The 16,167-nt window shown below is 56.4% G+C and overlaps 1 protein-coding gene across 4 annotated transcripts; it reads right to left on the bottom strand.

Annotated features, from left to right (window-relative positions):
• Nucleotides 1-28: 28 nt before the first annotated feature.
• Nucleotides 29-15,149, bottom strand: P4HTM (prolyl 4-hydroxylase, transmembrane). Of its 4 annotated transcripts, none has more exons than XR_014250979.1 (10): nucleotides 14,444-15,149; nucleotides 14,143-14,224; nucleotides 5,420-5,610; nucleotides 4,463-4,559; nucleotides 2,908-3,070; nucleotides 2,159-2,344; nucleotides 1,328-1,418; nucleotides 999-1,122; nucleotides 551-881; nucleotides 330-471 (listed from the first exon to the last, which is right to left on the bottom strand). XR_014250979.1 is itself a non-coding variant. In XM_082413584.1 (9 exons), exons 1-9 carry the CDS (start codon nucleotides 14,789-14,791, stop codon nucleotides 251-253), a joined length of 1,503 nt encoding a protein of 500 aa, XP_082269710.1. In that variant the 5' UTR covers nucleotides 14,792-15,141; the 3' UTR covers nucleotides 29-250. The 4 variants fall into 4 exon arrangements, 2 of the variants coding, with proteins under 2 accessions (XP_082269710.1, XP_082269709.1); XR_014250980.1 differs by having other exon boundaries at nucleotides 609-881; XM_082413584.1 differs by lacking the exon at nucleotides 551-881 and having other exon boundaries at nucleotides 29-471; nucleotides 14,444-15,141.
• Nucleotides 15,150-16,167: the final 1,018 nt, after the last annotated feature.

Raw genomic sequence — 16,167 nt, 5'->3', positions numbered from 1 at the left:
CCCATTATGCCTACAGCCTATTCCGAGGTTCTCGGCCCTGCAGCTCCAAGCCGCGTAGTTTTATTTGTTGGGAAGCAGGGGGCTGTACACAATAAATAACATGGATATAGGAACTGTGCCCTAATCGCGGCTGGAGGTGGGGATGGGGCAAGACATCGGCCAGGCCTTTGGCCTGCAGCTGGACAGGAGTAGGGCCCCCAACCTCGGGCAGCAGAGGACCTGCGGCTGGGCACCGCGACGGACACTCCCCTCAGAGTTCCACGCGAGTGTCGCGGTAGGCCCGGTCCAGGGCCCACTCCGTCTGCGAGTCGGCGCCACCTTCGCGGGCCAGGCGCGCCATCTCCTGCTGGAACAGCGCCTGCCGCGCCCGGCTGGGGTCCACGTTGATCCAGTTGTTGGCGATCCACTTAGTGCCGCGCGTGACCAGGCAGCCCCCGTGCAGCGAGTAGTCGTCCACGTCGCCCACCCAACCTAGGAGAGGAGGATGGTGTGAGCAAGGGAGGGGACCAGAGGGAATCTAGGCTGGACTGAGCTGAGCTTGTGGGCTGACCTGAGCTTGTCCTCATATTGCCCAAGTGCATGGCAAGGGTAGGCCCAGCTGTGCACACCTTCAGTGGCAGACATCTGGCCACAAGGCCTCCTTGGGGGCTCAGCATCTTTCTCCAGCGAATGCCTTATCAACACCACTGGCTCTCTGAAATCAGCTTTCTTGCTGCCAGGCCTGTCTGCAGCCCTTCCCAGTCTGGGCTACCAAGGTGCACGTGTCCCCAACCCAGTCAGCTGGAAGGCTGGGGCATCAAGGAATGACAGGGTTCCAGAGAGCCCAGGAGGCTGCACAGGTGCAGGCTGCTGAAGTCACTGAGGATGGTCTTTGGGAGGCACTAGGGGCAAAAAAACCATTTGAAGGGCAGCCAGAAACAGCTCACCAGGGTGGCAATCAGGGCTGGGTAAAGGGAAGCTTCCCTCAAGGCAGCCCTGGCCTGGCCACAGGTCCTCACCTTGCCCATCAGGCAGGTAGTTGTACCAGAAGACTGCTGTGCCCTGGCGGGGCTTGACACGCAGGTTCCCCTTGTCACAGTGCCTCCGAGTGTCACGGAGGTCAACATCATCCTGAATCAGACTCTGTGGGCAGCAGAGTGGTGGGGTTTTCAAGCTGCCCTGACTGTATGGCCAGGAGCCTAAGGACAGGCAGTCAAAGGTGGCCAGAGGGAAACCAGTCAGATGTCCCCAGGGGACTGTTCAGGCCTCATCCCAGGTCTGGAGGGGTATGTACTGTTTGCCCAAGGCCCTGCCATCCCACCAGAGTAACAGCCCGGTTGGCCCTTACCATTTCGTCATAGGTTCTGTTGTCTGCTACAGGAAAGACAGTCTCGCCCCCACCGGTGACGTTGTTCAAATAAAACAGCACTGTCATGTAGCTGTAAGGCAGGGGGGCTGTTGAGCAGGTTCCCAGCTGTGGATACTTCCCAGGGGCTTACCTGTGGGCAGGATAAGCTGCCCAGGTCCCCAAGGGCCAGAGGGGCAGGCTGGGATCAGTGACAACAGGGCAGGTCAGTACCAAGATGTCCCTAGCCCATTCTTCTTCCCACAAACCCAGTCTCTTTCTGTCAGTCACAATGTCTTTTTATGGCCAAGATCACAGGTGCACTTAGCTGAATTACATGGTCCTGACCAAGGGCCAGCTGGGAAAGGTAGGCTAGCAGAAGCAGTAAGATCATGCAGAGGGCTGGTTGTGACTAGAAGGGGCTGAGCCAGAGCAGCCACATGAAGAGGAGAGACCTGCCACCATGCCTTGGCAAGGGAGGGGGACATAGCTTCAAAGGGAGAAGCTGAGGTCTCCAGCAGTGCCGGCAGGATCAACAACCAGGGAGGGAGCGGAAAGAATCAGGGGTCCAAACTTGCCCCTTGCCTGAGAGCTCTGGGGGCGGGTTTCAGTGTCTGTGGGTACCTCAGTCTGGCCACTGAGACAAGATGACCACCCCTTTTGGGCCACTTGATAAACATCCTGAGGGGAGAGATGGGGGTATCCTCGACCAGGATGGCCCAGCACTCTCCTGGCCCCATACCAAGGGGCACGCCCACAGGGCATGGCTGTGCTTGTGTCATCGGGGTGCCTGGTCTGGGAGTTGAAGGCAGCCCCCAGGTGGGAGGTACTTGCCGGCAGGAGGTCTCGAAGGGTACAGACTCATTGGCTACCAGCTTGGTATGGGAGCAGATGGTCTCTGGGTACACAGGCCCGCTGTCCACATGGGCATGGTAGTGGCCTCCCTCACCATACCGCACGACCTGCAGCGGCTCGCTGAGCTCCACGATCTCAGGTGACAGGCGGGTGAGGCGCAGTACCCTGGTGGGCAGCAGGCATTCAGCTGGGCAGCCCCATGCCAGGTGGCACCCTGAGGGAGCTGGCAGGGTGGACCCTGGGCCTGCCACAAACTCTGCCCCTATTTCCCCTGAAAGCTCCTTAAGCCACCCCAGACTGGCCCTGTAAGAGCAGGAAGGGGTTACTCATGATGAGCCCTTCTCCCTGGATGCCAGAGACATCACTGGGTGGGAAAGATGAAATCTTCATTAAGTTGGGGAAGGGGGAGACACTCCCCCCAGGAAGGAGGCTGTTTATCTAAAACCCCTGGCTGCTCAGGGGCAGGGGGTCCTGTGGACAGAGATAAGAGATCACTTCTCTAATTAGCAGAAAACAAACATTCACTCTGTTTCTAATCCCAAACGTCTACTGTTTCCCACAATCAGGGCTAATTTGCTTTTGTTAATTGTCTGTCTCCAAATGAGTCCCAATCCTGGTCTAACAAGTGGAACTTAATCCTGAGTTGGCTAATCAATTCCGTTTTCTCGGTCTCAGCCAAGGACTTCTGTGGGGGCCCTGCACCAGGGAGGACAGCCTCAGGTGCTCACCTCTGGCGGATGGTGCGCATAACGTGGTGGGCACCTTCGCCCTGGTAGAGCCACGTGTGGTGGCTGTTCCGCACCAGCTGGCTGGACTCTGCCTTGTGGCTCCTCATATACTTGTGAAAGTCACGAAGGTCCATGCTGGAGAACTCCTGCCGGCTCAGCACTCCTGCACAGGGCACCCACCATTAATGCCCACCAAGCCCATGTGGGGAGGGCATAGTGGGGAGGCTGCACCTTCCTACCTACCCCTGGCCTCAGGCACTGGGGGGCCATGTGCACCTGTCCCTCAACCTGGACTCGGGTCAGATGAAGTTGGTTTCTGTCACATTAGGCCCTACAGGAAGACCCAGAGAAGCTCATTTCCTCAGTTTAAGCCCTGATTTGGCCCCCAAAAGGATGAAGCCCAACCCCTATTAGGCCAGAGAGCAGGGTCTCCAAAGGAAGCTTAAGCCATATGGCCAGGACCCTAGGCCAAGCAAGGACTGCCCTTGGCCCTCCAGCCTGGCTCTGTAGAGCATGATGGCCACCCTCTGGTCCTGTAGAGGGTGAAGAAAGAGATCATTCAGTGTTGGGTTTTGTCCAGGGCCTTTCACACTGTAGGGTGTAAGCTGGGATCGGTCCCCAGGAATTCCCTCGTGATCTCGGGTCTCATCCTGGGTGGAATACACCTGGCCAGTCCTGCCCGCTGGGTAAACCAGTCTACCTCAGCAGAGAAAGCCAGGCCACTCTCCCAAATGAGAACACTCTCCCCTGTTCCTGCTCAACCCACAAAGCTGGGGTGTATCCTCTTAGGGTTCTGGAAGAATAGCTGGTGTCTTTGCTACATGTTATCCTGGCTGACCCAACTGACACACTTCCATGCTTTGGCCCAGACTTCTCTGAGGTTGGGGGCACTCAAGGGCTGTGAGTCTGTCACAAGCTCTGCACATAGGGGCAGTAGCAGCATGATGCCCCTCCAGCCACAGGTCCCAGTCAGATTCTTCACTGTGGGTTCACCAGCCACAAAGCCATTCTTCCAAGTCCTATTTCCTCAACTGGTCCAGAACTTGGGCATGAGGGTAATGACTACACCTCAGAAACTTCCTGGGGGTTATTACCAAAGGTGAGGGTGCTTACAGGACAGCACTCCTGCCCACATGACCCCCAGCAGTTAGCATGACTCCAGGTGGGCAAGAGAAAGGCAAGGGGGACCTTGGTTAGATCAGAGAGGCCGACTGCTGGGGCAGACCGTGTGCCTGGCTGGAGAGAAGCAGATGCCAAGCTGACCTCACTGTTCCTTTGCTCCCGCTGTACCACTCTGCCCTCTGCCAGCCAGCAACCATACCTCCTGTACCCCAGATGCTGCCTGGTGAGGTCAAAAGAGCCTCCAAGAACTGCCCTCTAGACTGTCACCAAAGGGAATGGGAGAGTCTAGCTCCTGCCTACTTCCCAGGGGTAAGGGCAAGGATGGATCCTCACCTCCTCATCTCTGGCTACTCTAGAAGCTGAGCATAGAGGCTACCTGGCTTGGGGGGCAGGAGGCTCACAGCGACAGAACTGTGGCAAGGTATGAGCTCACCATCACCATCAGGGTCAGCCTTGATCGCAGAGTACATCTCCTGAATGTTCTCTGGAGTCATCCACCGTCCATTTCCCAGGCGAGTCTGGGCCAGGACCTAAAGCACAAGATGGTGCCTCAGTGGAGTGGCCCCAGTGATGGAGAGTCACCAGAGCACAGACAGCTGCCTAGTTCCTTCTGTAGGGCTGAGGGTTCAGGTGATAGGGCATGGGTGAGGACAAAGGACAGAGCCCAAGTTCCCTGAGCTGAAGTGAGGGTAGGCAGAGAGGTCTAGAGGCATCTGGGGAGGAGGCCAGAAAGACAGTCTAAAGACCTGTGGGCCATGACCATTCTTAGCCCTAGTGGGACTGTGGCTTCCACGGGGAGCACTGTCAGCCTATTGGAGGCAGAGCGAAGGACAGGCCTGTGTCCCAACCAGATACCCCAGGTGAGGTGGGGGAGGCCAGGGCCTGCGTGCAAAAAAGGAAGAGGCACCATGGGGAGGCCTGGCCAGTGAATGACCACCAGGTCCCTTAGGAAGATCGGGCTCAGTGAGGCACTCTGTATAGGGAAGGGACCCTGCACCCCACCAAGACCTCTCTCAGAAGCCTGGGTGTGAGGGGCATGCAGAGAGAGATGCAGACTTCTGGCTTCCTCTGAGCTGCCACTCCATCCACCATGAATTCTGTGGGGCTCCCAGCAACGGCAGCAAGGAATCCAGACCACAGACAGCACACCACCTGGGAACTGTGGCAATAAATGCCATCACCTCCAGGTAGATTCTCCTGCCATCCTCTGGGGTTCCCAGGGCAGCAAGGGGCTCTCTAGGAAGGAAGGTGGACCCTGGGCATGCTCAAGTTGATCTGAGGTGGCATCTGACTCTTGGGGCCAAGGCTGAGCAGCACAAGTGACCTGGCCACCAGAAACAATTTTGAGCATTCCCACCCTGGTGCCTACTCCAGGCCCCAGGATCCCAACCTCATGGAGCTGCAGGCGACCATCATGGTTTTGGTCCAGCAGCTGGAAGAGGTCCAGCTGGCTGATTTGCATTGTGCCCATTGCTTCCTCATACTCTTCGGTGGGCAGGATCTGGCTGCGTTGTAACCCCTTCATCTGTGCCAGGTGGATGATGAGCCGACACTCCTCATCACTCAGGAAGCCAGGGATTTCTGCCAGAAGAGGGAGGCGGGTAAGGCCAAGGACCGGGCCAGGACGCTGATGCACCAAATAAATACCTTCCTCTCTGCAGGGTGCTTGGGGTAGTCCCTGTCCCCTGCTGGTCACCAAGTCAGGAGGACTTCACACACCCCTTTACATCTGCTCTGGGCTGTGACCCCAAGGTCAAGTTGTCCTGCAAAGGTTAGCCAGCGTTTGGAACATGGGGCCTCTCTTTTTGACGCTGAGAGCACACAATTTCCAGGGGAGTCCTGGGAGGTGAGCCAGAGCAAAGCTGGGGATGGGCTAACCCACCTTGGAGTGGGACCAAAGGCCAGAGGGTGGACCTGAGGGGTGGAGAGTTGACCTCCACTCCTTACTGGGTATATATTTTAAAAGGGCGAGGGGATGTTGGCAGGTTTTTGCTTTCATTATTGCTTTTCAGCATTGTTCAAATTAAAACAAAGTGAATACATCCAGCATTCTAGGCCTTGCCCTCCATTCTCCTGCACAAGTGGGTGCTGGTCATCCGTCCACTACTGAGTTGCCCAGCGCTGGGAGGTCAGTGGGGGTCACTCAGGTTTTTAGCAGATGCTCTGAGAAGATGCCCTAGTGTCCTTTGCTTTGGGAACAAACGTACACTGAACGCCTACTCCATGCCTCTAAGCCCAAGTAAAGGCCAGTCAGGCCTGGGGCTTAGCTCCAGTGGCTGGATGACCCCACACCAGCTCCACAAGCAGCTCAGTGGAGCTGGAACGCGAAGCTCACACCTGGCGAGCCCACATCCTAGTGACTCCAGGCACTTCCAGGGCTGGAGCCTGGGCCTTGCTTCATTCTCTTGTTCCTGGGAGAGAGGACTTCCTTTGACGGGGCACAAGAGGCCCACACAGGAACTGACTGGAGGAAGGGCCATGCCACCACCGTGACCCCTCAGAACTCCTGCAGAGTGGTCTGCCACTTTTCTGGGTTATTCTCTCAGCATGAAGTTCCAGTCATTGCCAAGAGGAAGGAAAATGGCCACTAGGAGCCAGGATTGGAGCAGTTTTTAATAGCAATCACAGCAGATCACACTTAGGGAGCACAGACTCTGTGTCCTGTCCTAAGCATGTCATCAACTCCGTAATCCGTATACTCGTCCTAGAAAACCAGGCCCCATTAATTCACCCTTCCTCTCCCTGAGGAGCCCCCAAGCACAGAGACATCAGCAACTTGGCCAGGGCCACACAGGCTGTTGTACTCCAGAACCCATGCTCACAGCCAGATTCAGCTTCCACAGGTAGGTGACCCAGATGTGACGACACTGAGGACAGGACAAAAGCCACCCCACCGCACCCCCACCTCCGGCCTGCCTGATCCCCTCAACCTGTCAAACCCAGAAAGGGTGTGAGCCATCCACTGGGGGGTCAGCGCTGCTGGACAATGGGTTAGACCAAATTGCTAATCACCAGTCACCTCCTGATCGTTTAAAAAGATAAAAAAACAAGAAAAGTAAACCAGAAAAAGAAAGCACAGGCCCAGGTTTCTTCAGTTTATTAGGTACCAGTCATTCACAGGCCCAAAGGAGATGCCACCCTCTATACAGCTCCCTGCCATGTGCTAATCAAATGCAAACAGCCCAGGCCAGCACACTGGGGCCTAACCAGGTGGGTCTGAGCGCATGGGAGCTGGGCAAACATTGGCTCCTGGGGTGTGGGTATAGCCCTATAAAGCCCCCAACCTCAGTCCACTGAGACCAAGGCAGAGAAAGCAGGTGATGGATCAAGGGCTGTGGCTGCTGGTGGCACTGGTGGTGCTGTCGGGTGACGTCGGGGCAGGGGCTCCCTGGGGCCCCACGCGGTGCATACCCATTCCCCAAGCCATGGCACTGTGCCACGACATTGGCTACACAGAGATGCGGCTACCCAACTTGCTGGACCATGACACAGCAGCCGAGGCCATCCAGCAGTCAGTCAGCTGGCTGCCCCTGCTGGCCAGGGAGTGCCACCCTGATGCACGCCCCTTCCTCTGCTCCCTCTTTGCCCCGGTGTGCCTCGACAGGTAGGGCAGGGGCTCCCAGGTAAGGGTGGGGGGGCTCTCCTCAGCCAGGGCCTGCTCTGGAAGCTCTTCACTAATCATTGCTGCGTACCTATCAGTGACAGGAGGATGAAGGATTGTTTTGTCAGGGTGTTGCTGGCAGAGAGCGCAGATGCCCATGGGACACAGGAGACATAGGCAGGGGACTATCAATGGTGCGCACCCTTGGTTTGGATCCACAAATCAACAAGGGCTCTTAAATGTCAAGGTAGGGCAAGTGAGCAGCCTGCTCTAGGCTAGGGGCTGAGAACCCCTCTCCACTGAGGTGTGGCAACTCTGTCTGCCCAAAGGATCCTGGCCAGAGATGGAGCCACGGCTCATCTGGTGGCTTTTTCTCTCAGAGTCCAGAGATTGCAAGGCTGATTCCTCTTCCCCAGCCTAACCTACCCCGTGAACAACAGCTCCCTCAGTTTCTTCTTTGCAGAGCCAGGGCCCTTCCTAGAGCCTCAGGGTGACCATGCCTGTAGCAGCAAGAATGGGCTCTTTCAGAAACTGAGGATCGGGCCCCTTTGCTCTTGGCCAACCCCAGTCCTGGCTAGAAACTGCAGTGTCCTGCAGGCCTTTCAGGACAAGAGGGAGGGCCCTGCTTTCTCCCTCCAAGATGGGGAGTGAAGGCCCAGAGTACAGGGCCCCTCCCACAGCCCTCTGCCAGGCACGAGGCATCCACCGGAGCTGCAGGGGGAGGTGCACTGGAAAGGTAGAAAGCAGCCTGGGCCAGGGCAGGGGTGGGGCTGGGGATACAAGACAGAAGGGCTGGGAGACGCAGGGCTGAGGGCTAAGATTTCAGCAAGCAAAGGAGCAAGAAGCCCAGCTGCAGGGCTGTTGCTAGGTGACCAGGGTGTCGTTGCCCAGCAACCGTGGGGTTTCTGGCCAGGCCTCGAGCTAGGAGCACCCAGAGGCCCCAGCCTGGAATCCAGGAACCCTGGCCCTGAGCACCCGCTGCCCCTGACCCTTTCCCTGCCCTGCAGGGTCATCTACCCGTGCCGCAGCCTGTGCGAGGCCATGCAGGCCAGCTGCGCCCCCATCATGGCCTGCTACGGCTACCCCTGGCCAGCCATCCTGCACTGCGGACGCTTCCCCGCCAGCCACGGCCTCTGCGTGGCTGCCATCTCCAACGGCTCCCGCCCGAGCCACCCACGTGAGTCTCTGCACAGCTTCTAGGCTGGTCTAAGCCTTTCTCAGCCCCACAGGCTGCACCCCACCCTTTCAAATCACAGCTCTCGGGGATCAGGTAACTGGGTCTCTCTGGTGGGAAAGAAGAGGGACAACCCACAGCGGCCATCCATCTCAAAAAGGGTAAAGAACAAGGGGAAAGTGGGAGAAACCCCTGCTGATGGCTCCCCTCCTCCACCCGGGGCCCAGGGGGAGCCTCACTCAGCTCCTCCCCCCAGTGCCGCGTGCCAGCTGCAGGGACTGTGAGTTGCAGGACACCAGCTCGTCCAAGGAGGTCCTGGACACGCTCTGCGCTAGCGATTTTGGTGAGCCCCTGGTGCCCAGCACCCGTTACACCCCCTTACAAGTGGGTTCATTACAACTCCTGGCTTGGTGCTAAGACAAAAGAAAGAGGGGATACCCAAACGTTATGCCTGATTAGAACTAAAAAATAAGTTCTTTTAATAATTGCTAAAAAAACAACATCCCAGGAGGACAGGCCTTCTCTAGGACCCTGATTCCAAGAGCAGAGCATCAGACAAGAGGGTTTGGTTTACCAGGTGGAGGGGAGGATGGGGATACTCAGAGGGGCCAGGCTCATCATCGCGGCCCTCTGATCCCATTCAGCAGTGAAGGTTAGGCTCTCCTGGCGCAATGGGTCATCCTCCGGACCCTCAGACTGCGACCTGGACTCACAGCTAGAGGTGCTGAAGGCAGGCCCACTGCCCCCTGGGGAGCTGGCGCCTACTCTGAGACGCTGGCTGCAGCTGGATGCCACGTGTGTGTACAACCTCCTGCGCAGAAGGCATGCTGGGACCTACGTGCTCAGCGGGGAGGTGCAGGGTCACCGTCTGCTGGTAACCACGGCCTATAGCTGGAGCCAGGGCCACCGAAATCTGCAGCTGGCCATGCGCAGGTGGCATCATCACCAGTGCCCAGAATAGAGTCAACCCAGGTGGGGAGAGCCTGGGACTTTATAGCCACAGCCTCTGCAGTGGCCACGCAAACCATGTGCTCCCCTGGACACACATAAAACCCTCTTTCTGCTGCCCTCCATGGATATTTGCAGACCAGAGTCCAGAGTAACTCCAAGGCTCACCCAGGACCAGCACGAGCAGGGCAGAAGTCCACTTCTGTGGTCCTTTCTCCTGGAAAAAGGCAGCTAGCCTTGTGTGCTGGGCAGGCAAGACTACCTTTCTGAACTTCCCAGACCTGGGATGCCAGCCTGGCTGATGCCCTGCTCCTGCCCACAAGCCCCAGCATCCCAAGCTGAGCCTCAGGGCAGGCACAAAGCCTCAGGCTATGCTCACCCAGGCACTATGCTGCTCGTCAAGCCCCAGACAGACTCAATTATATCTTCCTGACCTTTACTGAGTCCACAGTTCTGCCAAGCAGCGGGCCTGTGGAACAGCAGGGGGATTCATACAGAAAACTGCATTAAGCTGCTTACAAACCTGACCTAATATGCATACTACAATTCTTTCCCTACTTCTGCACTTCCAGTGTTTGTCAAGAGAGCACAGTGGTCTTATGTAACTGCTTTATTGTTTTTTTTTAAGCTGAAAAAGAATAGGTCTGGAAATTCTATAATAAAGCAGTTATGGTTTTAACATACATTGTTTTGTGTACTGGTATCAATTACTCATTTACCTTAAATAGTTAAGCAAGTGGACTAAAACTCAAAACTCTTGCTGGCCCACTGGAAGTGCCTCCTGCTACTCCTGAAGAGGGTGCCAAATCAGGAGGCACCTGCCCAGAGTGATGGTGGAGGCCACTCTGCACAAAAAGACAGGTGCTGGACTGGCTGAGAGTATCTAGTAAACCCCTTCAGCTGGCCAATAATGGTCAGCAGTAGACTCTGGCCGCTGGACACACAGCCATATCAAATCAGGCCTCCCACACATGCAGCTAAACTTTAGGGGCAAAGACACAACTGCCAAATAAATACAGAAGATAGTTTCCAATGATGCTAAGCGCTGAGAAGAAAACCAAGCAGGCTGACGCAACAGAGAGCCTGGAAACCTCTTAAGACCAGTCTGAGGTGGAGAGAGGTCTCTGAGGAGGGGAGGTCTGAGCAGAGGCCTGATGCGGGGGAAGGCACCCTCGGTGAGAGCCAAGTCTGAGCCTTCTGGTGGAGGGAACTGTGCATACAAAGGCGCCAAGGCAGGACTTCCCTGATGGCGCAGTGGTTAAGAGTCCGCCTGCCAATGCAGGGGACACGGGTTTGAGCCCTGGTCCGGGAGGATGCCACATGCCGCGGAGCAACTGGGCCCGTGTGCCACAACTACTGAGCCTGCAAGCCACAATGACTGAGCCCGCGTGCTGCAACTACTGAAGCCCACGCGCCTAGAGCCCGTGCTCCGCAGCGAGAGGCCACCGCAATGAGAAGCCCGTGCACCCCGAGGGGTAGCCCCCGCTCGCCACAACTAGAGAAAGCCCACACGCAGCAACGAAGACCCAACACAGCCAAAAATAAATAAATTAACTAAAAAAAAAAAAAAAGGCGCCAAGGCAGCAAGGAGCTTGGTGTCTGAGAATCAACAGGGGGTGAGTGAGGGAAGGGTGGTGGGAGATGAGGTCTGAGAGGTGAGAGGGCCCTGGGGCACCAAATGAGACGTAGAAGTGGAATGGGAAATCATGGAGGCCTTTAAGAAAGGGAGTGATGAGATCTGATCTGCTGTTTAAATACAGAATGAGTGTGAGGTGGAGGGAGAAGTGAGCCACATGAGAGAAAGCAATGTCCCTAGAGAGGCGACAGTGAGTCAGGACTGGAACACCTCCCTTCTGAACTGAATAGGACAACGGTCCAAATCCTTGGGAAATGCCTACCACAGTCAAGCAGGTACCCGCCAGGAACTCAGGGTGGGGGCTTTTGTGGCCCAGGTCCCACTTACCAAATGTCTCTAGGAACAAAGGTGGGAAACAGGAAATTTCCCCCAAAGGGAGAGGCTGAAGGTTACGTGCGGATTTCCCTGTGAAGTGGTGGGGTTCCCTTCCACAGAGATGGAGGCACCCTAGGGTAAAACCCAGTCCCCTTGCCCCAGCTGACACCCTGAACACCTACCCCTTGAGCCCTGGCATCTTGGGTCCCCGATGGTGGGTCACAGTAGGGCAAGGTGGCAGAGCCCATAGCGGGCCCATTCTCCTTGGGCCCTGCCTGCCTCTTTAGGGCGACAGTAGGTGGATGGACAGGCAGGCACAGAAAAACAGACAGACACTGCTCCTTCTTGGCGTGAGGCTTCCTTCTCTGGATTCATCCAACACTACATTCAGGAACTGCCCCTCCTTAGACACCCTCTCCCCTGTGGTTAGCCTGTCTCACAACTGGACTTCTTATAATCACTGACCTCTTCCTCATTTGTCTCACCTCATTTCACCAAGCAGCAAGCCCCAGGACTTTCTGAGTAAAACCTGGGACATCTTTCACCAACAGACTCAAAGGTAGTGTAAGAGTTTTGGAGGAAATGAGAACAACAAGCAGGAAGGTCTTGCTGCAACTGCCCAGTTCTCCTAATCATGCCCTTTGTAATTTACCTGCACAAACAGAAACCCATCTGATGGCTTAACCAGAATCAGTTTACCTTTTGTCAAATCTCTTCTGCTTCCCATAATGTACTCTTGGTGACTTCGGGTCTGGGTTTCTCATTCTCTGCTTTGTAGGACTTTGACGCAACAAGCTGCATGTTAGGGGGTTAGGGTTAGGGGTTATGCCTCATGGCTCACTTAACCTAACATATGTCTGAATTAAGTATATACGGGTCCAAAAAAGGCTGATGAGAGAAAGTACACCCACCTCAATGTGTCCGTCTCAGAACAGTGGAGTAGTAATGGGGACAGTTGTTCCCTTGCCTGGATCACCTGTTCCTTGACAGCCACCTGGCTTCATCCCACAGCTCCTGCGGGTCTTTGCTCAAATATCCTTTTCAGGGAAGCCCACCCTGACCACCTTACTCAGTTTCAACCCCCGTTGAAATTCTGCCTTACTTGTCTGTGATCACTTATCACCATCTGACACACCATGTGTGTTTATTTGTCTGTAACCTCATTCGACTGTCAGCTTCAGGTGTTTTTTGTTTTCCTATTTTGTCCAGTTCTGTATTCCCAGCACCTGAACTAGTGCTTTGCTCAGACTTCAACATTATGCAATAATAATAATAATCTTTTAGTGCCTTCCCACAACAGGACTGACATCCTGACCTATGTGAAATCATTCTCACAGGTCTAGGCATAATCCCCAACCAGGGCCCTCCGCCCTACAGTTAACAGCATGCACTCAGATGCTCTGCTTTGGTTCCCAGTCCCCTCCTGAAAGCCCCTTACCCCTTCCATCCCCCAGCACCCAGGAACACCTCAGGTCTGCAGGTAAGTGTGTCACTGAGGCTGGGTACCCAGGACTGGGGTGGGAAAACCTATCCTGGGCAAGGTCATGAGTCTGGGGACCCCCATATTGTTGGTACTGGTAGTCTTTGAAGGACTTCAGGGTCTTCACAACTAGCGCGTTGGCTTTAGAGTGCAGGCTGTAGAGAAAGGCTGCCTTGTTCTAATCCTAGCTTCACCCTGAAATAGCTGTGTGAGCCTGGCCAAGCAACGGGGGCTCTCTGTGCCTCACTTTCTCACCCACTAGCCTGACAGTGGGATCTACACCCACCTCATAGAGGGGTTGTGAGAATTAAATGGAACGATCACATGAAGTCTAGCACATAACAAGAGCTCAGAAAATGTGAGCTATGAGGCTGGTTCCAAATGAGGTCACCCTGGAAGGCTCTGCCTACTGTAATGGCTGAACACAAAACTCCATCCTAAGAAGAATCCCAGAGTGCTGGTAGCAAAGGCTGGTGCCCTTGTGGGGCAGGTTTGGGGGCACCAGCTTATCCACATTTGGACAGCCTGCTTCTTATCAGACCCACTTTGGGAGTGGAATTTCCCCTCACAGGCCCTGAGATCAGCTAGGACCTGGTTATCAGTCTGTCCGACCCTCCCCCCATTCTAGAATGTGACAGAATTAACCATGGCAGGGAGCGTCCAAAGACAGTTTCAATGAAATGTCTAGACACTAGCTTCTAGATCACATTGCCCAGCCCTGTGATGGAAGGATCAGCTGCAGAGGGTAGGGGTCACAGAGGGGAGTGTGGAAAGGTCAGCCTGTCACCCTATATTGGAGATGGGGGCGGGTACCTCACTTAGGGCAACCTCTGGGTGGAAAAGAAAGGGCTACTTTGAAGCAGCCATTTTCAAAACAGAAGTCACGTGGTCAAATGAGCCTCAAGGCAGCCACCAAATCGTAGCCCCTGACCCTTCCTGGGGGTGCCCAGCGAACTTACCGAAGAGCAGCGGCTTGAGGCTGAGGGTTCGGATGAAGTGATCCCTGTCGGCGACCAGCTGGACCTTGCGCTCATACCCCACCTAAGGGAAAGCGGCACAGCGGGCAGCTCGGGCGCCAGGCCCCTACGTGCGAGAAAGGAAAAGGCGCCCCGGCCCGGTGGGAGGCGGCGGCGGGCGAGTGAGGGGGTGCGCGCGGCAGGCCGGGACGGCGCAGGGAGCAGCGTGGAGCCCCGGGCTGACTGCCGGCCGTCTCGGGCTCGGCGGTGCAGGGCCTGGAGCGCGCCGCGGCGGGGGCCTCACCTTGATGCCCTCCAGCCGCGTGAGGGGAGCTAAGGTTGGCGCGGGCCCGGGGCCCTGGGCCCGGCGCTGGGGCCCGGGGTCGCTGCTGTCGTCGCCGTTGCTGTAGTGTACGAAGAGCAGCAGCGCCAGCACGTTGCCCAGGTACAGGTGCACGAACACCATCAGCACCAGGAAGTAAGCGCGCGAGCAGATGCCGCGGGGGTTGCACAGCGGCCGGACCGGTGTGTCCTCACAGTCGCCCAGCCCCGCCGCTGCCCCGGCCGGGTCGTGCTGAGGCGGCGCCCACTGCGGACTCACAGCCTCAAACCGCCGGCCTGCCGCCGCCGCCGCCGCCGCCGCCGCCGCCATGGCGCCCAGGTTGCGCGCGCACCCAGGGGAGGGGCCGCGGGGTTGCCAGCGCCGCGCCGCGCCGCGCCGTAGCCAAAACAACCAACGCCGGGCCCGCGCGTGCGGCGGTCTCTAGCAGGGGGTTCCTGGGGATCCCGCGCCCGCGCTGCACTCAAGATCTCCGCGCCTTGAACCCCGGCCCACACTGAAGTTTCTCTTCCCGAGCTGGGTTATCGTTAGGAGGAGATGCACACTCCCCTGGGCAGAAGCCGCCCCCAAATGTAGATGCAGACAAGAGCAGCACAGTTACAGGAAACCCCACTGGTAGTTCCTCCGTTCCCCGGTTGAGACGCACTTCCCTCTTCCCGGAAAAGTATGGTCTGCATTTTCTCGCTCCCAGGAGTGGGGTGGCAACAAGGAGGAGGCAGTGCCAAAAGATGATTCAATACTGCGGCGGGTTGGGGCACCGCGGAATCCGATGACTGCGCACATTGTGGTGGCGTCGGATCCAAGGCATTCGGCACTGACACTCGCCACTGTAGGCGGCCAGGAAACGCCTTGGAGGTCTGCTCTGCGGTCGGTCTGAACCTCCCGGGGAGGGCTGCAGGAGTCAGGTCTTAGGAAGCAACTGCCTGATGTGCGGGGTCGCATAGACGGGGGACCCAGTCTGGAGTGGTCAGAGAGGGCTTCCTGGAGGAGCCCTGGCACCCTAACAGTAACCTGCAGGAATGCTGCAGGTGCTCAGGTTCACAGGAACACTCCTTGCCTCAGCGCTGGCACATATGAAGAGGGAGAAAGGGACTTTTCCATAACTGAGACACCAACGCCTCAGAGGAAAGTTAAACCCAGATTATCCCCAAATATGGAGATGGGAGGACATACCAGTGGCCAAGTGCCAAAACCTGGTCTTTTTCGTTCTCTGCTCGCCCCACCCCCCACCCCCGAGGTGGACATGCAGACAAGATCAACATCATTGAGGCAGGTCCCACCGGCGGTTTGTCTTTACACTGTTAAGACCCCCTCCCCCTCCAACTTCCTTCCAGACAAGTAGAGTGTGCATTTTCTGGTCTCAGTAGGGCAGCCCCACCTTCTTCTCTTGGAGATTCTACACACAATGGCAGGTTTCATCAGTGCCCAAGTATTGGATTGGCCAAAAAGTTTGTTCAGGTTTTTCCATAAGATGTTGCTGAACTTTTTGGCCAACCCAATACATGTGTTCATCCAGTCACCTTTAGGGACTATCTTGTCAGTCTCCTTAGGAAACTAGAGAAGCACTGTCCAATAAAAGGAGAAGTTCTGGATGTTTTTTGGGGGGGGCGGGGCAGATGGCAATGGGAGCCTTTGGGCCTCAGCCAAAGCTGGGATGCTGACCAAACACCTCCAGTGGTCCAGCATCC

Source organism: Balaenoptera physalus (assembly GCF_965194825.1).
Source record: "Balaenoptera physalus genome assembly, chromosome: 11".
In the NCBI taxonomy this organism is placed as follows: Eukaryota; Metazoa; Chordata; class Mammalia; order Artiodactyla; family Balaenopteridae; genus Balaenoptera; species Balaenoptera physalus.
The sequence above is the reverse complement of the archived record's forward strand: the minus strand, read 5'-3'. Positions and strand labels throughout refer to the sequence as shown.

Excerpts from the sequence above, each read along its gene's own strand:
- P4HTM (XM_082413583.1), bottom strand. The coding sequence starts at position 14,791 with ATGGCGGCGGCGGCGGCGGCGGCGGCGGCGGCAGGCCGGCGGTTTGAG. Across the intron at positions 4,560-5,419 it reads GTCGCCTGCAGCTCCATGAG|GTCCTGGCCCAGACTCGCCT; the intron begins GTTGGGATCCTG and ends CTTGTGCTTTAG. Across the intron at positions 472-1,327 it reads ACAGAACCTATGACGAAATG|GTTGGGTGGGCGACGTGGAC; the intron begins GTAAGGGCCAAC and ends CTCCTCTCCTAG.